We start from the raw sequence: 23,780 nt of genomic DNA, 5'->3' as shown, positions 1-23,780 counted from the left end.
CTAAATGATAAAATATTACAAATGCTTATAAGGGACTTGCTCTTTTCGTAAGTACTAAAAATATTTTATTTTATAGCGAGATTCGTTAGATTCATAAGAACTTACGTTGTACACGTAAGCAAAGGCTAATGAGTTTTCTTAAATGCCTTGGTTATAATTCATTACATGCGAATTTTTTTTTACGAGAGAGCGCTTGGATTCTGTTATCGGTGATATCATGAACTAGTTACTCCGTAGTGTTTATCATGCGTTACAACAGAATAAATTTTTATTCTAAATGTAAAAATATATAACATGAAATTTATGTGTTACTATTATTTCAAAATAATAAGTCAATTTTATTTAATTCGATAGAGGAGAATAGGAATTATAGATCGTAATATTGCTTTATTTTTTATTGCATAAGTTTGCAATAAAATTAAGTACATGTAGAAGATTGTTAAGGTATTTCGTTAATATTGTGTTTTCACATTTTGGTTGAAATACTATATTTAAAAACACGCCTCTAGTAAGCGTTTTTATTACACATTACTGGTTGTTGTGAAGAATATTACCACATGCTTTAGTCATTGATTTGACTAAGACCTCCTGTCCCGAAAAGTCGGAAGGTCCCAGGTCCGATCCCTGGCTGAAGTGTTATTTTCTGCAGCAAATTCTTTACAATTTTTTTTACAGGGAAAGGGTCTTACATTTAGATGTTAATTATTAATTAATCAGTTATTATTAAATTGACTTAATTTAATAATGTGATATTCTTGTTCAACTTATAATTGTGTTTTATGACTACAAAATTTTTTTGACACGCACTTTTGTAAACTTGAAAAGATGTATAAAATTACACAATAAATATCAGAACTGAGATCTAGTTGTGATACAATTGTGCTGTTGAAACATTTAATAATATTGTGACATTGAGAATATTATTAGCCTTGTTACTAGAAATCTTTTTTGAAGGTGGGAATTTTTTTTACAAAATTTGAGTAAACATTCTGTTCTACAAAGTAATTTTCAATCTTGTGAAAGCTAAAGAGCTGAGAATTATGTATTACATGATCTTACGGACAGATTGAAGATACCTAAATCTTGCATCAACGATCATAAAAAAAACTGTATTTCTTAACTGATTTTGTCAATATAGCATTTATACAAATACGTTGCAGAACGTGCGCGGATAGTGATAGTTTTATATATTTTTTTGTGCAAAGCGATGTGTTAGGAAAATATACATACAGGGTGTTCAGTGGTTGTTCTTACGTTTTACCGTAGGAGTTAACTTACCGACTTGCATTTATAGTTCACTAAACGCTTCTTGCATGACAGATGGTTCGGTTACAGGACCGAATTACATACAGGCCCCTGGTGAAAATTTTTCTCAGAGTTTTTGTATTATTTTTTAGAACATCTGTATAATTTTTTATACGTTATAAAATCTAAAAAGTTAAAGAAGTATTTTTAAAAAATGGTGAAATGAGAAAACTCAGAATATTTTATTTACATGTATGAAAAGTTCTAAGAAAAGATGTAGACTTTTTAAGTATTTCTAATTGTAAGTATTTCCGAAAAATGTTTCAATTTGTATAAAAATTATGAGAAAAACTTTAACCTGGGATGTTTTCGGGAAAAATATGATAAAATATGAAAAATTTTTTATAATTATGGAATTGTTTTGAGAATTTTTTTATTTCTTGTTGAAAAAAATGTAAGTAAATATCAGACAACATAAAAAATTTCACATAATTTTACATGTCAACAATTTGTAAGTAATTATGTGAACTTATGAATAATTTTTTTTTAAACTTTCTCACATTTTTTTCACCAAAACAAAATATAATATCTTGATCAGAACGATCTAATTATAAATTCTGAAAAATTGTTCAGATTATCTAATATTTCTGAACACTTCCCAAAAAATATGAAATAAAAAATATGAAAAATAATAGTTTCTCAGAATGATTGCATGTGAAATTATATGAAATCCTTTAGATTGTTTCATATTTTTTAACATTTTTTTTAACGAAAAATAAAAAAATTTATAACTTCTTGAAACGATTCTATAAATTTTATATTTTTCCCGAAAACATTCCAGGTTAAAGTTTTTCTCATAATTTTCATACGAATTGGAACATTTTTCGGAAATACTTACAATTAGAAACCCAGCAAACGAAAAATAATTGAAAAATATTTAGGATTATTAAATGGAACGAAATTAAATCCAGTTTTTGGATTTTTTGAATCCGTTTTCTATCCGTAATTCATTTGAATCAATAATTACGGATTGGTTATTTGCTTTCTGTATCTTATTCAATATACATAAAAGTAAAACGTGCGACCTATTCATTTGAATCCGTAATTGTGGATTGGTTATTTGTTTTTGATATCATATTCAATATTCAATGCAATGAACGTGAGTCTATTCGTTTGAATCTGTAATTGTAGATTAGCCATTTGTTTTTGGTATCATATTCAATGTACAATGCAATGAATTATATTTAACTACCCTAACAGCACAACCATCTATATGTCAACTGTAAATCGACTTTTCTAAATCAGGCTTTCGGAGTTGACTGCAAATCGACTTTGCATAAACGACTGCAGACGTCCTTCAAATATTGACTTTACGACGTTTAGAAAAAGGCATGCGGTCCTGTAGTCCTTTATGCATCATGTATTGTTGAGAAACATAAATATTCATATCAATAGGCAAAATAAGTTCATATATGAAGAAACCTTGATCTACATCTCAATGAGCAAACAATATTTTTTAATTGGTTTTTTAATAAAAATTTTTTCATATTTAATTTAATTATTGTATTATATTGATATATATTTTCTAATTGCATTCTTATTTAAACAAATAACAGAAAAATTATTCCAGATGCTATTTTACATTAAAGAAATTAGTAAAAAAACTATAATTTTATATTTGTTTATATAAATAATATGCTTTAATTATACATATTTCATTTTTTCGATAACGTATATTGACCTGATCTAACAATTATATACACATATCAGTATAAAGTATTCACAGGTCATCATGAGGGATTAGTTCGCAGCGATCACTGAGGTCAAGCAACGTTCACCGGAGTCGCGACTTGGATGGGTGACCGCTTGAAAATTTCCGGAAAAAATTCCTAAAAAATTGATTTTTTTTTGCAAAAATTGTTTTTGAAACTATTACAAAAATGTTGTTTTGCTCATGTAGATTCCATTTGAATGATTTACGTAAAAAAAATGCAATGAATTATATTTAATTAGGGATATAGGAAACGGATTTAATGTGTTCAGTTTCTATAAAATTCAATACTTTTTTGCGGATTCAGAAACATGATTCATATGGATTTATCCAATCCAATCATTTCTCGTTTGCTGGGAATACTTAAAAAGTTTACATCTTTTCTTAGAACTTTTCATACATGTGAATAAAATATTCTGAGATTTTTTATTTCACAATTAAAAAAAAATATTTCTTAACTTTTTAGATTTTATAATGTTTCATAAAAAATTATACAGATGTTCTGAAAAATGATACAAAAAAAATGAGAAAAATTTTTATCAGGAGCCTGTATGTGTAACTCGGTTCTGTAATCGAAGCATCTGTCATCTAAGGAGCGTTTAGTGAACTACAAGTGCAAGTTGGTAAGTGAACTCTTACAGTAAAACGTGAGGACAACCATTAATGAACACCCTGTACATGTCTCCAAATATGTATACAGGGTGATTATTAATGATTGTTCCCACTTTTTACCATAGGAGCACGCATTTGTAATTTGTAATATAATAATATGTTAGAAATACATATCCGTCGGTAAATCATGCTCCTATGGTAAAACGTGGAAAAAGTCATTAATAATCACCCTGTATATACGAATTTGCTATATACAAAATAACATTTATCTTCATTGGTTTTTCAGTGCGTAATTGTAGATTAATAGTTCTAAATTTGTGATTAATTGTGTCGCTCGATACATTTCTTTTTTCTTATTACTGTAATACAATGCCTTTATTCTTTTTGCAGATGACGTCCAGTGATAAGGACTTCAGATTTATGGCAACTAATGATTTAATGAGTGAACTGCAGAAAGACAGCATCAAATTGGATGACGACTCCGAGCGCAAAGTTGTAAAGATGCTTCTTAAGTTATTAGAGGACAAGAATGGAGAAGTGCAGAATCTTGCTGTCAAATGGTAGATTTGTTCTAAATATTCTGATAAAATAATTTATAAGATTCTTTATATTCTATATGCATTAATTTTGTACCTTGTACACTGATTTTTTTGTGCAATAATAGTCTAAATTACTAACATACACTATCGCTCTAAAGTTTTAATATATTTGAGATTTTCTCGCATTTCCTGAAAAGTTAGTGGGTTATTCACTTGAATCTTAGTGAATCGAGAAATAGAGTATTTTTTCAGCACTACATTACACTTATTTACAAAGATAAATAAATAATATTCTTTTATTGTCTTATTTGTTGTTGCGATAAACATTACCATATGCCTTAGTCAAATTGACTAATGCCTATTTTTATTAATATAGATTAACTTCAATCTTGGTTCAACTTACTCTTTATCTTTTTTCTATTCTTAGAATTAAAGTAAGATAAAGAGTCAGTTAAACTGAGATCAAAGTTAATCTGCGTTGGTGGAAATAGGTATAAGATGGAATAAGGGGGAATTTAGGTTCAAATTCTGGTTAAAGCAATATTTTTTGAGGCAGATTTATTTTTTCCAGGGTAAGAGGTGATCTTAAAAAGGCTAATTAGCATTAATAATATTAAATTTATTGTCAATATAGTTCTGTGATATTTTTTTGATTTAATTTAAGTGCTGTGTTAAAATGTTATTTTTCTATTTATTAAGGTCATATAACTTGAAATATAAAAGTTTTTAAAAAGTTTTGAGAACATTTATGCGAATTAAATACATTATAAGAAACATTTTTTCTTTTTCTTTTTTCGCGAATTTTGTAGTTTCAAACTTAAAAAACAGTATAAGAATGAATTTTTACAGAAAAAGATTAACATTGCAAGAAATTATTGCACCAATTAAAAAAAAGTTTTATAAAGTTTGGAAAGTCTAAATTTAAAATAATTTGTTATAAATTTTTATTAATTTTATGATGATATTTTGATTACCAAACTTCGTAGTAAAAAAATTGAAAACATTTAGTTTTTTATTTTATATAATTTAGGAACAAAATATTGTATAAAGACAAAACTAAAAGAGAGATGCAAAATTCTAACTTTCCTGTTTAAAATACATTGTTAAAAGACTATAATTTTTTTTACCAAAATACTTAACTTTTTGTGAGATGAGAACAAATTTTACTCATGAAGCGATAATATAAATGAAATAAGTTGATCGGAGCGCAAAGAATGTTACACATATTTATCTTTTTTTAAAAGATTGTTTTTACTATTATATGAATGTATACAATTTTAGTTTGGGCCCATTAGTCAATAAAGTAAAGGACTACCAGGTGGAGACCATTGTGGATGCTCTGTGCACTAACATGGTGTCAGACAAGGAGCAACTGCGCGATATTTCCAGTATCGGCTTGAAGACTGTTATTTCCGAGCTTCCTGTGGGTTGTAGTGCATTAGTTGCAAACGTTTGTAGACGCGTCACAAACAAATTAAGCAGCGCTATTGAAAAGGTGAGTTACTTTTGATTGCTTTTGTTTACGAAATTTAATGTTTCCGACTGATGTACACAGGAAATATATACTGTAAATTACTTGAATTAAATATTGTTTATTTTACACACAACATACATACGTAAATATTTCATAAGTTTATATATTTGCAAACTATCCAAAGTTAGATAGTTATTAATTAAAAAGTGATAAGTTAAGTAATAAAGTTAAAAAGTTAACTTTTAATTTAACTTAAGAGGTTATAACATCTTTGAGGATCAAAAAATTAAAATTTTTTTTTGCTTAAATGATACTTTGGAATGTATAGAATATAATTTTATTTGTTTAAAGCCGGTTTAGACTCTTATGTACGATATATATATATATATATATATATATATATATATATGTTTTTTTTTTTACATTTGTGAGGGGTATATTTTAAAACTATTGTCAAAAAATATATTTGTTAAAGAGATAATCGTTACTTAAAAGAATAAAATTAAACTGAGTACTTAATCTTTTTTTTCATAACAGTAGAAATGATATTTTTTTGTGTGTACATGTATGTAATGTATTTTCAGCAAGAAGATGTATCCGTACAGTTAGAAGCTCTTGACATTGTAGCCGATTTGTTGTCTCGGTTTGGCGCCCTGCTAGTCACATTTCATCCTACGATTCTGGCTGCATTATTACCGCAACTCTCATCGCCGCGACAAGCGGTTCGCAAACGCACTATAGTAGCGCTGAGTCATCTGTTGACATCTAGCAACAATTATTTATACAATAAGTTGCTAGATCATCTTCTTGAGGGACTTCAAACTCAAACGGCAAAGAATGTCATACGTACCTATATTCAGTGCATCGCTTCTATCTGGTTGGTAGACGATTAGCATTGCACATAAATTTATGACACAGGCCTCCAAAATTTTGAGTCATAAAAACTTTTAACAATTTTATCTATTTTCAACATATTTTTGTTTGTTAAATATGAATCCGTTGTCTAAATTTGACTATTACATTATATTAAAAAAAAATTAAAACATTAAAACAACTAAAATTGTTAAAAAAAGCTTTTTTTATTGTAGGCTTATGTAATTGATAAAGAAAATAAATTATTATTTGTTTAAATTTATTGCAGTCGGCAGGCAGGTCATAGATTCGGCGAGCAAATAGAACGCGTAATGCCGTTGATCGTTCAATACAGTAATGAGGATGACGATGAATTGAGGGAGTACTGCTTGCAAGCATTTGAGTCTTTTGTTTATAGATGTCCAAAAGAAATTACACCGCACATAAACAAGGTATACGATTTGTTTTATGTGTCACAGATACGTTTTACTGTTATTAAAGTATTATTCAATTGATCATTTAACTCTGAAACGTTACTGTGGAAATTTTAATTTAAGTGCTAATTCATGATTTAATTTAATTTTTATTACTTTAAAATTATTTTGAAAATAATATTTAATAAGATTTTGTTTACATTAAAATAGTTTTAATTCAGTTATTCTAATATTTTATAATTATGTGAAGTAGATAAAAAGTGTAAGAAAATTCTTAAAAGGTGTAAAAAGTATTCTTAATTTTTGGTAATTATGGATAAATTTAATGGAATTGTGAGTAAATTTTTATCTAGAGTAGTATTAATATTAAGAAAAGCACTCTATAATATTATAAATAGCACTCATTATTGATATTGTGATATTATTTTAGTTCAGTTTAACTTTTACTTTATCGTGGGGTCACTAGCGTCCGAGTAAAATTTTCCGTGTTGCGTATAACGGTATAATACGTGTCAAAATTACATAGTTTTACTAATTATTGTCATTTCACTTTTTAATCGTATACAGAAGATTGAAACTAAATAAAATGACAGTTGAAAACCATCCTATTATGGAGTACCCTTTAATAAAAGCGTAAAATGTGAATGACCCTACGATAGAGAATGAGGAACAAAATATTATAATAAGGAGTAAGAGTTAAAACTCTTTGAAGACCAAAGTAACAGTGCATAGTTTGAAAATGTATGTGAAATTATATAAGATATATTATTAATCTTGCTTTAAAAATCATTTTTTGGCCCTTTTTTCCATTTAATTATATGCATTATTAACGCATTATTTAATAGAATATTTGATGTTCTAGATTATAGAAATCTGTCTAATGTACATTACATACGATCCAAATTACAATTATGACGATGACGTCAACGATTTCTCTGATGGAGAAGGTGCAGCAATGGAGGTAGAAGAAGATGGAGAGGAAGATGCGGAGGACGAATATTCTGATGACGATGATATGAGTTGGAAAGTTCGTAGAGCAGCTGCAAAATGTCTGGAAGCGGTTGTATCTAGTAGAAGAGAGTTATTGTCAGATCTTTATAAAGGGGTTTCTCCTGCACTAATTGCCAGGTTTAAAGGCAAGTATTGGATTTTGAAATTTATTTACAAAGATATAAAAAGAGTATTTTCCATTAATTAAGAAAGGTTCTTTAATCTTTTCAAATAATGTAAGAACTCTATCAAATGTTGAAAATAAGTTCATAGACACTCATAAATAAAAAAAAATTTTTTTATATGATTTTTTTTAATCTTTATGTTTTTTGTCTGATTTTTTTATAATGAATATCTAATTCACATCTTACTAAAAGTCTCTTTTTATCGCTAATTATGAGTATAATCTATATGGCGAATCAAAATAAATTTCATTAAAATTCAACAAAATTGAACATTTTAGTTCGCCATTTTTTATTTTAGATTTGCAATTTTTAATTTTAGAATTTTTCATGCAGATTTGTCATTAGCGATTTTAAAAATCTATATATTAACATACAACTACCAATACAACAAAATTTAACATTTTGGTTTATCACATTGAATCTGATATTTTGGAATTAAGTAGCAATTTTTGTTTTATCTAGCCCTTACATTAATCTTTAAAAAAGTTAAAAAAAAAATCACTATGTAACCCTGCTTTCTCGTGCTTGGACGTAGCTTGTCGGGATTTCCAGGGCATGATTTGGGGTCTGAGAGAATGAGAGACACGATGTTTGTCCGATGAATATAACTAAATTTATTATGAGATGCGATATACAAAAATAATGAGAACGTAGATTACACATGTTATCAAGAATGGTGATAAGTAAGATTAAACGCGGTCAGCACGGAACTATAGTACTTTAGTGAGTCGGCATCGGTAAACTTACGGTCGGTAGAACTTACGGATGATGGTTGAGGCGTTAACCGCGATGGTTAGCGGCGCGTAATTAAGTCGAAAAGGCGGGTTTATCTAACTGCGTAAATTACACGGGTACCTGCGAAATACGGTGTCTCAATTCGCGATTTAGACGCGATTTAGACGATTAGACGATTTGCCTTCCAGCGGCTCAGAATGTACTATTCGCCTTGATCTATTGTTCGGCGATCTGTTCTTGTGCTATTCTTAGTTCGACATGGGCGTTACGGTCAGTTTTTTCTGTATAGGTTTGTTGTGGGTTGAGTCGGGCGCGTTTCGGCGGGCGCGCGGTAGCGGACAAAATGCGATACAATACGTGATTTGCGATATTCGTAAATAAGATGCAGCGGCTATGCTGAGTACGCTCGGTAGAGGCAAAGATTCTTTATTCCGTTATTATTTAGTCGGTGCTAGAGAACGGTTCGGATGTTTAGAAGCCGTCGAACAAGAACACTTGCCAGGGCTCAAGCATGCTTGAGTCCAGCGTTTCGGCGGAAAAAACTTACCGAGAGGTAGTTACCGCTCGGCAGAGGCAAAGTACGCTTTACCCCGGAGCTACCTGCCGAATACTTCTTCGGAAGACTAGGAATTTAGTAAAGGAATTTAATAAAAAAATGTAAGAAGGGAAGAATCCACGTGAACTATAACATACGATTTTTTTTAACATAAAAGTGGCTATAACTCGGAAACAACTTATTTCCGGACTTATGTTTATATAGCTTTTTTTCCTTCTTTTGGGATCTCAAATCACGTCTCGAAATATTCGTCGCAATTATCCGGACACCCTGTATATATATTGTGCGTGCGTGCGCACTTGTGCGTGTGTTTTCTTATGTTAAAGATGTTTTTTTATTTGGACCATCTATTACTTTTTATGTGATAATTGTTTAATATACCCGTTAATATTGCTGAAAACCAAAATCCAATGGGTAGCAATTATTCAATAGAGTCTATCACTCTTACTTAATTCTTTTCATTGAATTTAGAGTGAGGCAATAGTATTGTAGCATAGTTTTATTAAGTTTCATAATAATGCCTTTTTTTGTGCTTTAATGGATAGTTTGAATGAAAATTTAAATATCTCTCTGAATTTGTTGGTTTGTTGTATATATAGAAAATAATCTCCTTTCTTTATCTATTATCATGGTCAAATTTATTAACACGATTCCCCATCTTTTATTGTAAATTGTACGCGCTCATGGAATGAATTAAAAATTATAAAAGCTGGATTTAAAAAATTGGAAGATGCTGCAAGTAAAACATTAACGTATCTATAAAAAAATGGTAGTGTAGCGGGATGATCGTCTTCTTCCCAAGTCTTTCAAAATAATTTTTGTCTATTGGAGATAGAGGAGAGTCCATGGGTGTATCGAAGATCCGAATAGATCTTGTATAGTATACCGAAATAAACACTGCTGTATTTTGAGCCTAGAGACACTGTTTTTAGGAACTTTTTTGGTAATGCCGTGCTTAAAGATATGATTCCATCTCTTTTTATTACTTTCCACAATCACATTTGTTGGGACGTGTGTGAAAAGTGATACAACATTTAGAGAAATCAAAAACTAATTCGAATCTAACACAGTTTCTTTTAATTCTCTGACTAACTGATAGCCATTGTTAATATTAGCATAACTAAAATGTTTAGTTATGTCAAACCTAAATTTATCATGTGAATTTAAATATAACAATATACTGAATAATGAAAAATAACAATAATAACATTTTTGTGGGATGTTGTCAGTACCCCATTTATCTACTTACATAACTTTTGATCATCTACCTTCTTAAAGATTAATACAGTGCAATATTTAATTTCTAAGAAATAATGGATACCGCTTTAGCAGAGTTATACTATGTTAGTATTAGCGATTTTTATATGTAAGGAAAAAAAATGATCTCACTTTTTTCAGCTGAAGAATCTTGATAAAATTTACTGTAATATATTTGCAGAGAGAGAAGAAAATGTCAAGTCAGACATCTTCCATGCATATATCGCTTTGTTGAGGCAAACGAGACCGGCTACCGGTGTAGCGCTTGATCCTGACGCGATGGAAGATGATGATGGGCCTGTTTCGTTGCTGCAGCAACAAGTACCATTAATAGTGAAGGCAGTTCATCGTCAAATGAAGGAAAAGAGTATTAAAACAAGACAGGATTGCTTCTCTCTGCTGAAGGAGCTGGTACTCGTTTTACCCGGAGCTTTAACAAATCATATTCCAGCTCTGATTCCCGGCATACAATATTCCCTGGGAGATAAGAATTCTTCGTCGAATATGAAGATCGATACTTTAGCTTTTGTGCACACACTATTGATAACTCATCAGCCCGAAGCGTTTCATGTTCATATGCCCGTTCTAGCACCTCCAATTATATTAGCCGTGGGAGATCCATTTTACAAAATCGCCGCTGAGGCGTTGCTTGTATTGCAGCAGCTTGTACAAGTTATCAGACCTCATGGTAAGCGTTTTACAATCCGTTTTTTCAATCTACTGCTTAAAAGTTTTAGCACACTTGAAATTTTCTTGTCCTTACAAAAAGTTAAGTATCTCGGTGGATAAGAATCATTTCAAAAATGTATTTTAAAGAGGAAAGATAGAGCTTTAAGTTTATCTTTAGTTTTGTTTTTTTGACATTTTGTTTCTAAATTACATTGAAAATTGATATTTTTGTTTTTTTTACCTTAAAAAAATTGTAGCTTGATGAAACATTGAATCAAAATTAACGAAAAATTATTTTAAATTTCTAAGCTTTAAAATGTTTTTTTAAATTGACATTATGATTTAAAAAACATTTTATAAAAAAATGAGTTTTTATACAAGTTTAATATTATTGCGAAGCAAATAAAACTTATTTTTTATAAATTGTTTTTTTTACTTTAAAACATTAAAGAGTTAATGGAAAAGAAAAAAAAATTTATTCTAATATGATCGATTCATATAAATTTTTGTTAAAATTTTTTATAACTTTTTTTACACTTAATTTTTTGTGAAATACAAGAAACTGAAACTTTTAAACTGAAACCGTGGGTACTGTAAGAGCAATATTTATGACAGAATAACTTTTACAGATAAACCATTCTATCGTGGTTTTACCTCGTTGTCCAACGAAATATATCATTGCACCTTAATGAGGTTGAAAACGGCGGATATCGATCAAGAGGTGAAGGAAAGAGCTATCGCTTGTATGGGACAGATACTCGCGCACTTCGGAGATACTCTGTCGGATAAGCTACATATATGCCTACCTATTTTTCTAGATAGGTTACGCAACGAGATAACAAGGCTCACCACTGTCAAAGCTCTAACTTGTATAGCCGCGTCTCCCTTGAGAGTTGATTTGAAACCGATTATGGTAAATTTATAAAATATAAGTATACGATTTGTAAAAAATTGCACAATTCTCCGTTTAGAAGCCGCTATTACATTTTATAGGAAGAAGCAATACCCATACTTGGATCTTTTTTAAGGAAAAATCAACGAGCTTTGAAACTCTCCTCTCTTCCTCTTCTGGATACGTTAGTGTGCAATTATAGCTCAGCTCTGCATCCCGATTTACTTGATAAGGTAATGGGATATTATTTACATATATTATACATTCACACTGTAGGTCAAAAAGTTTGTAATTCTGTCACACCTATTAAATTAAATATCTTGATAAAAAAAAATCATAAAGAAGTTTTCAAATATACATGTTAAAGAGAAAAGATAAAATTGATATTTTTTTCAATTGTTTTTTGAATTAGAAACACTGTAGCTTGATAAAATATCACAAAATTAAACATGAAAGCATTTTAAAATAGGTATTTTAAACACTGAAATGCTTTGTTAAAAAAAATCGGTGTGATAATATCAAATTTTTTGTGTAAAAACTTTTGTAAATTTTTTTTATAAAATATTGTTTAATCTTGAAAAAAAATTACAGAAAAAAGAATTATGTGCTTTGTGTAAATTTTTTCAAAAAATTTTAAAGTTTTTTTTATATTTAACTTTTTATGAAATGCGAGAAATTCACAAGTGTTTCCAAATTTTTAATTTGCAGCATATATTAATCTCTTTACAGTGTATGTAGTATATGTGCATAGAAAAAAAACCGTATCGCCAATGTCTTAAAATACATTTAAAAAAACCGATACCTTTTTATGATTTGTATGAAATTTGGTATTCTATGGTTTTTAAAGTCGCTAAATTCGAATATAATATCAGAATTTTAAAACGGTGGATCGAAATTTGAAAACAATTAAATTTTTATAAAAAAGTACTTTAAAATTGTTAAAGTTGCTGAATCAAAAGGGGAAGGTAGGACAAGACAGTAGTTAAGGTGGACACCTCGTGTAAACAACCGTTTTTTCTTGATTAAAAAAAATGGCAAAATTTATTGAATGCAAACAAAGTATACGATAATATTCACTATTTAACACTTTGCACCACTTTTCTTTTTTAAATAATATAATTTTGTGAAATTTGATATCCGGGGGTTTTTGGGGTTGCTGAGTACGATTCCGGTGTAAAAAATACAAAATTTAAAATGGCAGACAAAACTATCAAAATCAACTAATTTGCTTGAAATTTGCTATTTAGGGGTTTTCGAGGTTGCTGTTTACAAATCCGATATGAAAAATACAAAACTCAAAATGGCGGATCCAATATGGCAGACGGAATTTTCAAAATTAATCGAATTTGCTTGAAAATGCCTACAAAGGAATTTTTTGTATTACAAATTACAAATCTGGAGCCAAAAATATGAAATTTATAATGGTGGAGCTAGCTCGGTGGATATTTCTAAAAAAACTGCAACTTTGTAAATTTTTTTTTATTTTTTCTATATTTTTATTTTTTATTATATTATTATTTATTTGTTATTTTTATTATAGTATATTTTTAATCTTTCAATTTTATTGTACATATTTTAAAATATATTTGAAACCAAAATCTAATGATCTAAATTAAATTGTATTAAGAATGATAATGTAGAAAACAGTTATTTATTGAATTTAAACAAAGATACTTTACAGGATTTGCAAATTTTGACTTAGCTTTTGTGCTACGATGAATATAACGTCTTTTATTTGCAATTTGTAGAGGTAAGTGTTCAAAACTTTGATGTTTCAATATAATTTGTGTCCGTCATATTGTATCAGCCATTTTGAAATGTGAATTTTTACATTGGATTTGTAATCAGCGACCTCGAAAATCTCTAAAGAGCAAATTTCAAGCAAATCCAGTTGATTTGGACAATTTTGTCCTCTATATTGGATCCGCCATTTTTAATTTTGAATTTTTGACATCAGATTTGTAATCAACGACCTCAAAAACCCCCAGATAGAGATTTTGAGATATAGATTATAGGGCAACATTTTATACAAACAAAATTAATTTGTAAAAAACGGTCATTTTTTAGTATATATTTATTAACAACAAATTATTTATTTAACATGTTATTCTAAAACTTATTTTATTACGTAAAGAAAATCTTTAGCAATCCATCAATGCCAAATATGCTAAAGGAATACGTGAAACAATTGATTTATTGATAAAATAATCTTAGTAGGTGTAGCTCCCCGGGCTACACTGTAACGCAAAGGGTTAACTAATAAAAAAAATTTTTTTGGTGTTAAAAAATTTCAAAATGGCGGCACAGTGACTGCTTGAAGTTGGCTCCTTGAATTTGCGCCGGGACACGCCGAGGTCACAAAATTAATGTGAAACAAAAATTTCAAGAAAATTTTATTAGTTTATGTAAAAACGCACAACATATACATAATTAATAAAATTCATAAAATTGCAAAAACGGTGACATAAACAAAAAACCACTTTAAACAATTGTTAATAATTATTGTTTAAAGCAAAATATTAATGATTGGGTAGGTCTATGTTGGGACCAGATGGTTGAAAAATAATCATGTAAAATTTGAAAATAATCGGTCAAGTAGTTTTTGAGTTACATGTCCCGGCGCGCAAAATTTAGCGTTTTAAGAAAAAGACGTTTAAAGTTGTATACCTATGGTATACTGGCTCCGGCCGCTGAGGCCGGCTCACCTTTCTTTGAAATTAACACAAAAGGAAGTCTCTTATAATTTTCTAATGTTTTTTTCTTTCTTTTTTTTTCCTATTTTTGAGATAATTTCCTAACAATTTCAGCAAAAATCAAGAGGCGCAGTCGCGTCTTACGCCAAAGTCTGAGTTGTATACCTACGTGCTCCGACCGCTGAGGCCGACTTACCTTTCTTTGAAATAACACAAAAAAAAGTCTCTTATAACTTTCTAATGTTTTTTTAATATGTTTGAGATAATTTTTTAACAATTTTAGCAAAAAACAGAAAAAAAATCGATTTTACACGAGGCCTCAAGGTTTAATGAATAAAAGCTAAATTTTTACAATCATTTTTAATTCTTAAATATTTTTTGGCTATTAATCTTTCAATATAACTATCATTAAATGAAATCTTCAGAGAATTATTATCTTTATTTTTAAAAAATAAAAAAGAGCATTTCTCTCCATCTTGCCCCTTGGATGAAATAAGACGGAGTATCCTTGTGAGCAAGATAGAGTACACTTTAAAAACAATTAGAAATTGGAAAGTGTCTTCTATTAGATGCATAGCAATTATAATATTGTATAGCAATCTTATAATATTGTTTTGTACTTTATCTTATAATATTGTTTTGTAATAATTAATGTTTTTTTTACAACATATAATTTAAGATATTACATTAGGTATGTTCCGAATTTTAAGCGCATTAAGCATTTGTCATTGTTTAACCCTTAAACACATCGATCCAGAAAATTACGTTAACACATTTTCCGTGACTTTTTGAACTTTGAGAAGCTACAACATTGGTTTCAATCAATATTTTTCAACAATCTTTTTCTCTTTTTTTTAGATAGAAGTTCAGAATCTCAGAATTATGTCTGCGTAATCGGCATTGTTGAAAAATGATTTATTGTGAAGTTATAAAGGAAAAATCATTAAAAGTAAATAAAAAATTGTTTAAAATTTAACTTTTTCTTTAAAAAAATTATATCTGCAACAAAAAAAAACATTTAAAAACTTACAGCATTTTAAAGCTAAATAGTTATACTTTCAAGAAAAAATTATGGTATTGTTATTTTTTTTTTTTTTTTAATATTATGTAACAAGGTCATTATGAGGTATTTTTAACTCAAGATGTTTAAAATTGATAATTGATGTGTTTTATGATATATTTTAGACCTTGCGCAGAAGTGCTCTTTTCCATTGCACTATATTATAGTATTCTAACTTAAGACAGAGTACATGCGGGTAATATACGCAAACGGACTTGTCCGAACGTGTTTTGCCCGGTTTTTTTTATATAAGATTACTCATAAAAGTTATTCTCACACGCAATAGTGGTCCCACAGACTCCAACAATACTTTGTTGCTGTGCCATTTGAATTCTAGTTGACCAATAAAGTTGATTAACTATATTAATCAAAAGAGATTTTAAAATATTTTTACCTCCTGGTTTGAACCTTCTATCTCATTTTGTCGTTACACAGCAAGTTTTCGAAATATTATAGGGGGGTGGGGGTTTCCGGATCCCCTAGTGTGTAAGGTGATGAACAAGGACAAACTATGCTTAATGCGTTTGATACGCAATTTATTGTGTGACGAACTCATGTTGAATATGATGTATACAATCGAAGTAATGGTGTTTTGTGTGTGTGTGTGCGTGCGTGCGTGCGTGCGTGCGTGCGTGCGTGCGTGCGTGCGTGCGTGCGTGCGTGCGTGCGTGCGTGCGTGCGTGCGTGCGTGCGTGCGTGCGTGCGTGCGTGTGTGTGTGTCTGTGTGTGTGCGTGCGTGCGTGCGTGCGTGCGTTCGTGCGTGCATGTGTGTTAATTTATACCCTTATCTTGATTGTATTATGCAAAGTACGATTAATTTTTTTTAGCAAACAAACTTTTTTTTCATTTGGTTTGTCAACCGAAACACGGAGTGATATTAAAACTATCATAAGTGAGGTTATCAAATATAGGTCTATTTGAGTGACACACGATTGTCCACATCGCTTGGTTGTTTGAAGAGTAAAATGGATATGGTTAATTGACAGACAGGATGTGCACAATTTTGCTGCGCACTATTACTTTACTTTCCTCTTGCCCCTTGTTATCTAATTTAAATTCAATAAACATTGTTTGTAAAAGCAGAAAATAACATTCTTACCTTATAGTCTATTAAGGAGTAACATCACCTCTGAGGCCCTAAAGTGATACTTAAGTTTGGGAATTTATTGTGGGTCATTAAATGAATAACTTTATATAAAAAAAAACTTAGAGTCATTAAATGAATAACTTTATATAAAGAAAACTTAGAGTCACTTATTGTATATATATTGACGAGTAAAAAATATTTTTTAATTTTTATTTATGCACAAAATGGCGGTACTGGCCCATTTACGAAATCGTTTTTTCTTAAAGTTGAATTTTTGCGTGCGACATGGTTTATGCTGGAGCAATATGACAAAAATCTACATTATCTATATATTCAAAACTAATGAAGTACGTAGAGATTTTTTTAAATATTAATTTTTGTCGAAATGGCACTTATTTATAGAAAAAAAGTGCATTTTTCACTCGAAAATGTGTTAAAAAATGCTGATTGCAAAAAGAATTTTTAACATTTCACAAAAAGCCTACGTACTTCACTATAAAATAGTTACCAGAAGATTGTGATAAAATTTCAAGTCAATCAGATAAAAATTGTAAGAGTGACGTTATACGCAGATTTGAAAAACTGTATTTTGAGAAAAACGCGTTTAAAATTGTAGTAACTGATTTTTGGTATATAAAGTTGAAAATTTTTAATTTACCTTTAATCTTACCTTTAATCTGTCCCATAAAGTTGTTCTTCTAGAATTCAGCAATCTCGTCATATTTGTCTTTCTTGTTAATAATAATGATATTCTAGCCTCTTTTGCTTCTTGAGTGAGACTGCATTCGGCAAGTGCAACGCGCCGCGCATTTCATTTTTAGCAATAATAATGACAAGTAGGATCCACCATGAGGTTTAAGACTTGCATAATTTTTATTAGACCGTTGTAGCTATCATTATAATAGCAAACAACCAAGTTTGTTGCATAAATACAGAAAAATTAATGGTGTCGCATAACTACAGAAACCGACGCTTCCAAAACTATTTACTGATTTAATACAAGTAATAACATCTATATTATGTTAGAAGGTTTATTTTCGGTACATAAATAAGCCCATATACCTACGGAGCATGGAGAAGACGGGGCCGCTCCGAATCGTCTGCACCTGCTCGGCAAGCGCATAGAGACGATTCATATAATCAGCTCAAAACACTATAATGCAGTTCGAATTTCGTTCTACAACTACTTGCGTCATATTTTTATAAGTATAAATAAATGATTTCAGCAAAAAAAATAAAAATGAGGTTTTTTCAAACCTCAGGGGTGGTGTTACCTCTTAAATTTTGTCTCAGAAATACTTGCATTTACGAAGGAACTACTATAATTTAACCAATATCACAAGTGAAGGAACTATTATAATTTTACCAATATCACAAGTGAAAAATGAAGTAAAGTTATAAGAAAATCGCAAAAAATATAAATTATGCTCCAACTCAATAAAGTAGCTACTTATTTCATGCTAGGTTATGAATAACTTTCCATGACCGAGGCGTCACATCTAACGTATATGCTCGAATTTGATTTCTGCATTTGAATCCCACAATACAGAAAATACCTCATCTTACCTCGTCTGCCTGTGTTGCCCCATCTTTCTTAGATCAAAATTTTATTATTTAATTTTATGTGGTTGTTTGCAAAATGATTTTGATTCTTATTATCAACTCAATTTCACACATGTTTGGCTTGTCGCGGTTTGCGTCAAATATTCAATATTCTTTATTTTTACTTTAAATTATTCTGGATTTTTATTTTATTCTGAAACTGTAAGTATAAATTTAACTTCTGATATTCAAACGTAAAATTTTGATTCAAAATTTGGAATCTCTAAGATACTAATTTTGATCTTCTTTCAACTTTAGTCTATTTTAGATCCGCCATTTTAAACGTCCAAATTCTGAAATCATCTATCCATCTTAGTATTAAAATTGTAATGGAAATTTAAGAAATTTTTTTACAGAAGTGGCACAAAAATCTCATTTTTGCCACACTGTAAATAGAATTAATACTTGAGTTATTAGATGATCAATTTCGAATTTTTTTGCAGGTCACTACAGAGTTACCTGCATTACTGAACGAGTCAGATTTGCACATCGCGCAGTTAACGCTGAATCTTCTCACCACCATAGCAAAGTTACATCCGACTGCTCTAACCAGGGTTTCCGAACATATCTTGCCAGAAATACTTATCTTGGTAAAATCGCCGCTTCTTCAAGGTAAGACAAAGTTTATACAAGTTTTGGCATTAGAGCCGCTGAAGTGTTGATTTAGTAATTTTCTATTTGTGTTTTCGGTTAGTAAAGAGTTATTTTGATGAATTAAAAAAAAGGCTCATTTAATTGCTAAGCTATAGAAAACAATAATATTGTAGGGCCTAGAGAGCACATGATAAAAACGTTAGATAAACGAATATAAATAAAAACTTTACTAAATCTAAATTGGGACAATTTCAACTCACTGAGTTTTCTTCAGTCAGTTATAACTAAATAAATAGACCATCATAATAAAATTAAATAATTTAAATGTTACAAATCATACAGTGTTTAAAAAAGATAAATAAGAAAAACTAGTAATGTTTATAAGATTCAAGCTTATAAGAAATGCAAATTATTCAATAATAAAAGAACAAAGAGGAAAATCCTATTCCACATATAATCTTAAACTTGCAATCCATTTGTCCTACCAATACATGAGATAGGATCTCATCATCTGGAACAGTAAACAATCAAAGATTTGTCTGAGTCTAGAGTTACAATTTTCAAGCCTATAATAGCCTGATTGCGAAAAGTTCAATAATTATAAAAGTTGCAAAAGTTAACGATAAATAAGAATATAACATACAAATTTGATGTTATAAATTTAAATTAATGAAAAATTAAACATACAAATTTATATTAAACATGTTGAGAATATTTGTATACACTTGTAATGAACTGACCAATCGTTATTGTTGTCAATATTGTTACAAACTAATAAAGCGATAAAGAAATTTACATATTATGTATATATAATGTATATATTAGTGTATATGTATAGATGAAATTGTTGGAGCATAAATGTCATGGTCAGTAATAAAAAATTAAAACAACTATTAGATAATTTATTTATTGGGTTGGCAACTAAGTGATTACGGATTTTGTCAATAGATGGTCTTTTGCACATTTTTTTTTTTTTGTTTTGTCAACGTGTTTAAAGCACCTAACCTGTATTGTTTTCTTGTTGTTTGGACTTCTGCTTTTAATTTAGTAAAAAAATTTTATTGATTAGTTATTTAGTTTTGTTTTTATCCCAATTAAAAAATGGAAGAACAAGACGTGCATTTCAGACATATTTTAGTGTATTATTTCCGAAAAAGCAAGAACGCATCGCAAGCACACAAGAAGTTATGTGCCATATATGGAATGAAGCCTTGAAAGAAAGGCAGTGTCAAAATTGGTTTGCCAAATTTTGTTCTGGTGATTTTTTGCTGATTTTTAAATTGGAATAAAAATGAAAATAAATAACTAATCGATAAAATTTTTTTACTAAATTAAAGACGGAAGTCCAAACAATAAGAAAACAATATAGGTTAAGTGCTTTGAACACGTTGACAAAACAAAAGAATGTGCTAAGACCATCTCTATTGACAAAATCTGCAATCACTTAGTTGCCAACCCAATATATAATTCAAATACGAGTTATCGAGTAATTCAGTGTCACTGTTAGCATTTTTTGTGGTTTAATATGTAGCACTTCGGAAATTAGCCTTTTATAATATTGCGGTTTATGATCTAAAATTAAGAAGTTGTGTTAATCAAAATTAGGATCAAAATTTATTCTGTGTTCAATGACTGAATGTTACGATTATTCAGCTTAATGTTGTTTATATACTCTTTTAATGTAGTTTTTAATTGGCTTTTAGTTTGCTCTATAGACATGATAAGACAAAAAAATATTGGGTTACTTAGTGACTAAAACACATACATTATTGTTACAAGAAATCTGATTAAGAATATTGAATTGACTTTATGATATCATTAAAAATAATTGAATTACAATTATATTTTTAGACAGAAATATACATTACGCTCTAACAATTATTTGTTGCCCAAAGCTTATATTACTTCCTAAGATCCATAAAAAAGATCTATTGGAATTATTATATTTTTAGTTAACATTATACTTTGTTCACTGAGAGAAAGCGAAATATTCGGACGAGTTTTCATCCGCTTCGCGCAGGTTCTATCTACAGGACGACTGGGGAGCTTCTTTCTCCTTTGCTCTCACAGGCCTATAGGCTTGTAAGCATTCTTTCCACTATGCTGTCCATATGTGCAGACCCTTTTGTCTTCTCTCAATGAACAGAATATAGTTTTAATAAAAAAGTATTTTCACAAAATTATTTTAGACAATATTTTACATGCTGATAGTTATGTAGAAAATAGGTTTTAAGCTTTGCAACATGCTAAAAAAATTTCTGACTTGGGTGTATTGATCTCATTAGATGCAACATTGCTATTTATCAACATTTCTATTAATTTGACTAAATGGTATTAGAAATAGATAGTCATATATTTAAAGAAGCACGAATATTCTGAAAAACGAATTTATTTCAATGATTTGATTTATTTAAAAAAAGTTAAATAGGATAGAGATTTACCAATGTTAAAACAAACTAAAAAGTAAAAATGAAAGAGTTATGTGAGTTAGTGTGAAAATTGATGCACAATGATTTAATCAATTAACATTATGCAATTAAATAACTAATTGATACATAAAATTTTTTGACATTCTGTTATTGTTTGCCTTCTTACATTAACATTGTATCAATCGCTTTCTTTTGAACGCAAAAGCAGACTCACTTTAAGATCGGCAGTAATCACAATTAAAAAATGTGTATGTATGCGTTTGTGTGTATAGTCCAAGCGTGGTCACAGCGATAAAAAATAAAATAAAAGGATGTACAAAAGTTTTAGATTAAATGTTAAATTGTAAAAGCACCGATTTAAAATGCTGTAATGAGTTACGTATGTACAACAATTAAAATTGGATTTTACTTCTGAATTATTTTAAAAAAACAAAATGATATTTCATTATCCTCTTATTTTCTCTCCGTTACACTTTTTAAACATAAATCGGTCTTTTTTACCCTTCGCCCTTTTACAAACATGCTTATGCAAACTGAACTAAATTTTTGTTGGACAGGTGTCGCATTAAATTCATTGCTTGAGTTCTTCCAAGCCTTAGTTCAAGCAAATCTACCGGGTTTAGGATACAGAGATCTTCTTGGAAGGTTAATAACTCCAGTTACATCATCCCCGCTTCACAAGCAAGCTTATCACTCGCTGGCCAAGTGTGCGGCTGCACTGACAATCACGTGGCACGATGAGGCGCAATGTATCGTACAGCAATTGCTAAAAGACGTTCAAAATCCATCGGACATTCAGAACGTCGCGCAACACATATTCGCCTTATTGGTTATTGGAGAGATAGGAAGACACGTGTAAGAAGATTGTAATTTATTTCTATCAAATGGTCTATATTTTCACAGGAAGAGAATTAAAATTTGATATTGTGGAGTTTGCTAAACTTCAAATATAATATGTTTAGACCCTTCCCATTAATTCACAATAAAGCAATTCTTATCAATGCGCAATAATTTACAAGAAATCATTGTTTTTTGTGTGCTTTATATATTCGATTTGTAAAGTTGCAAGTAGTAAGTGAGATCTAGCAGGTTAAGCGAGCGACTGGCATTCTGGATATTCATCTAGCTGGGTTTGAGTTTTACTTTCAATTTTTTTTCATATTTTTTAATTTGCAATCTAATGAAAAAATCAATAAATAACTTACGAATAAAATCAAAATATTTAAGATAGACTCGGCAATATTAAAATTAGAGAATAACGTAGGAAATGCGAGTCAAACGCGATAGTTGGTGCGTCAATAATAATAATACATGTATTTCTCTTTTAGTATATAAATATGCATACAAATATCGAACGCGTTTTGACTTCCCTTGAAGTCATTTTCAACGATTCAAAATTAACGTTGTATTAAGAGCTGTGTATAGTAGTGATCACGTTGACTGACAGACAGGAAAAAAAGAAAACTTCTACTATTCAGTATGTTGTCTCCGACTTAAAAATAAGAAATTGACAAACCGTAACGTCGCTTCTCCATGTTCAAAAATTGAAAATAGTGATTCATCAATGTTGACAACCAAGATGGACAAAACGAACGATCATGTCTGTAATCTGTAGTGAGCAATGATAATGAATCATCGGAAGTTATAAAATAAGATTATCAAAAAACTCACCAGCGACTGCCACTTACGAATAAATTAAATTAATATATTTTGGGTCAAAAAATATTAACGTTTTATAATTATTAATATATTATTTATATTTTAAATCGTCTATAAGAAAGGTAACTACTCAATAAAAATATCAAATATCAAATAGAAAATAAGCTTGTTATATGTTATACAATAAAAGGAAAGATAAATGACCAAATAGTGAGCAAAGATGTTTAATCTATATAAATTATGATATCTATATTAATAATGTGATTTTAAATAAATCGAGATACACGTACAAACATGTTTTAGCGGTACTTAACCATTAATGATAATCAGCATTGAAAATCAATCAATAAAATTGCATTATACATATATATTTAATAGGTGCGAAAATATAAATGATTTACATATTAAATGAAACTCATAAGAAGTTATGTCCAGCAATTTTTGT

At 29.5% G+C, this 23,780-nt stretch overlaps 1 protein-coding gene and 1 long non-coding RNA gene across 2 annotated transcripts in view; both read left to right on the top strand.

The window, feature by feature from the left end:
• LOC105196194 (cullin-associated NEDD8-dissociated protein 1) overlaps nt 1-23,780 on the top strand; it is a 63,245-nt gene that overhangs the window by 16,911 nt on the left and 22,554 nt on the right. Inside the window, exons 3-12 of the mRNA XM_039448254.1 lie at nt 4,019-4,188; nt 5,449-5,662; nt 6,226-6,518; nt 6,783-6,945; nt 7,790-8,063; nt 10,832-11,338; nt 11,949-12,232; nt 12,313-12,444; nt 19,097-19,265; nt 22,234-22,531. Coding sequence (XP_039304188.1) covers nt 4,019-4,188; nt 5,449-5,662; nt 6,226-6,518; nt 6,783-6,945; nt 7,790-8,063; nt 10,832-11,338; nt 11,949-12,232; nt 12,313-12,444; nt 19,097-19,265; nt 22,234-22,531 — 2,504 coding nt within the window. The remainder of the gene's footprint in view (nt 1-4,018; nt 4,189-5,448; nt 5,663-6,225; nt 6,519-6,782; nt 6,946-7,789; nt 8,064-10,831; nt 11,339-11,948; nt 12,233-12,312; nt 12,445-19,096; nt 19,266-22,233; nt 22,532-23,780) is intronic.
• On the top strand, nt 19,272-22,106 carry LOC120357557. The gene is made up of 2 exons (XR_005574559.1): nt 19,272-20,504; nt 20,585-22,106. It is a non-coding gene; the product is annotated as an uncharacterized LOC120357557 (long non-coding RNA).

The sequence above is a fragment of the Solenopsis invicta genome, chromosome 4 (genome assembly GCF_016802725.1).
Source record: "Solenopsis invicta isolate M01_SB chromosome 4, UNIL_Sinv_3.0, whole genome shotgun sequence".
NCBI lineage: Eukaryota > Metazoa > Arthropoda > Insecta > Hymenoptera > Formicidae > Solenopsis > Solenopsis invicta.
Note: the sequence above shows the minus strand (reverse complement) of the source record. Positions and strands in the feature narration are given on the sequence as shown.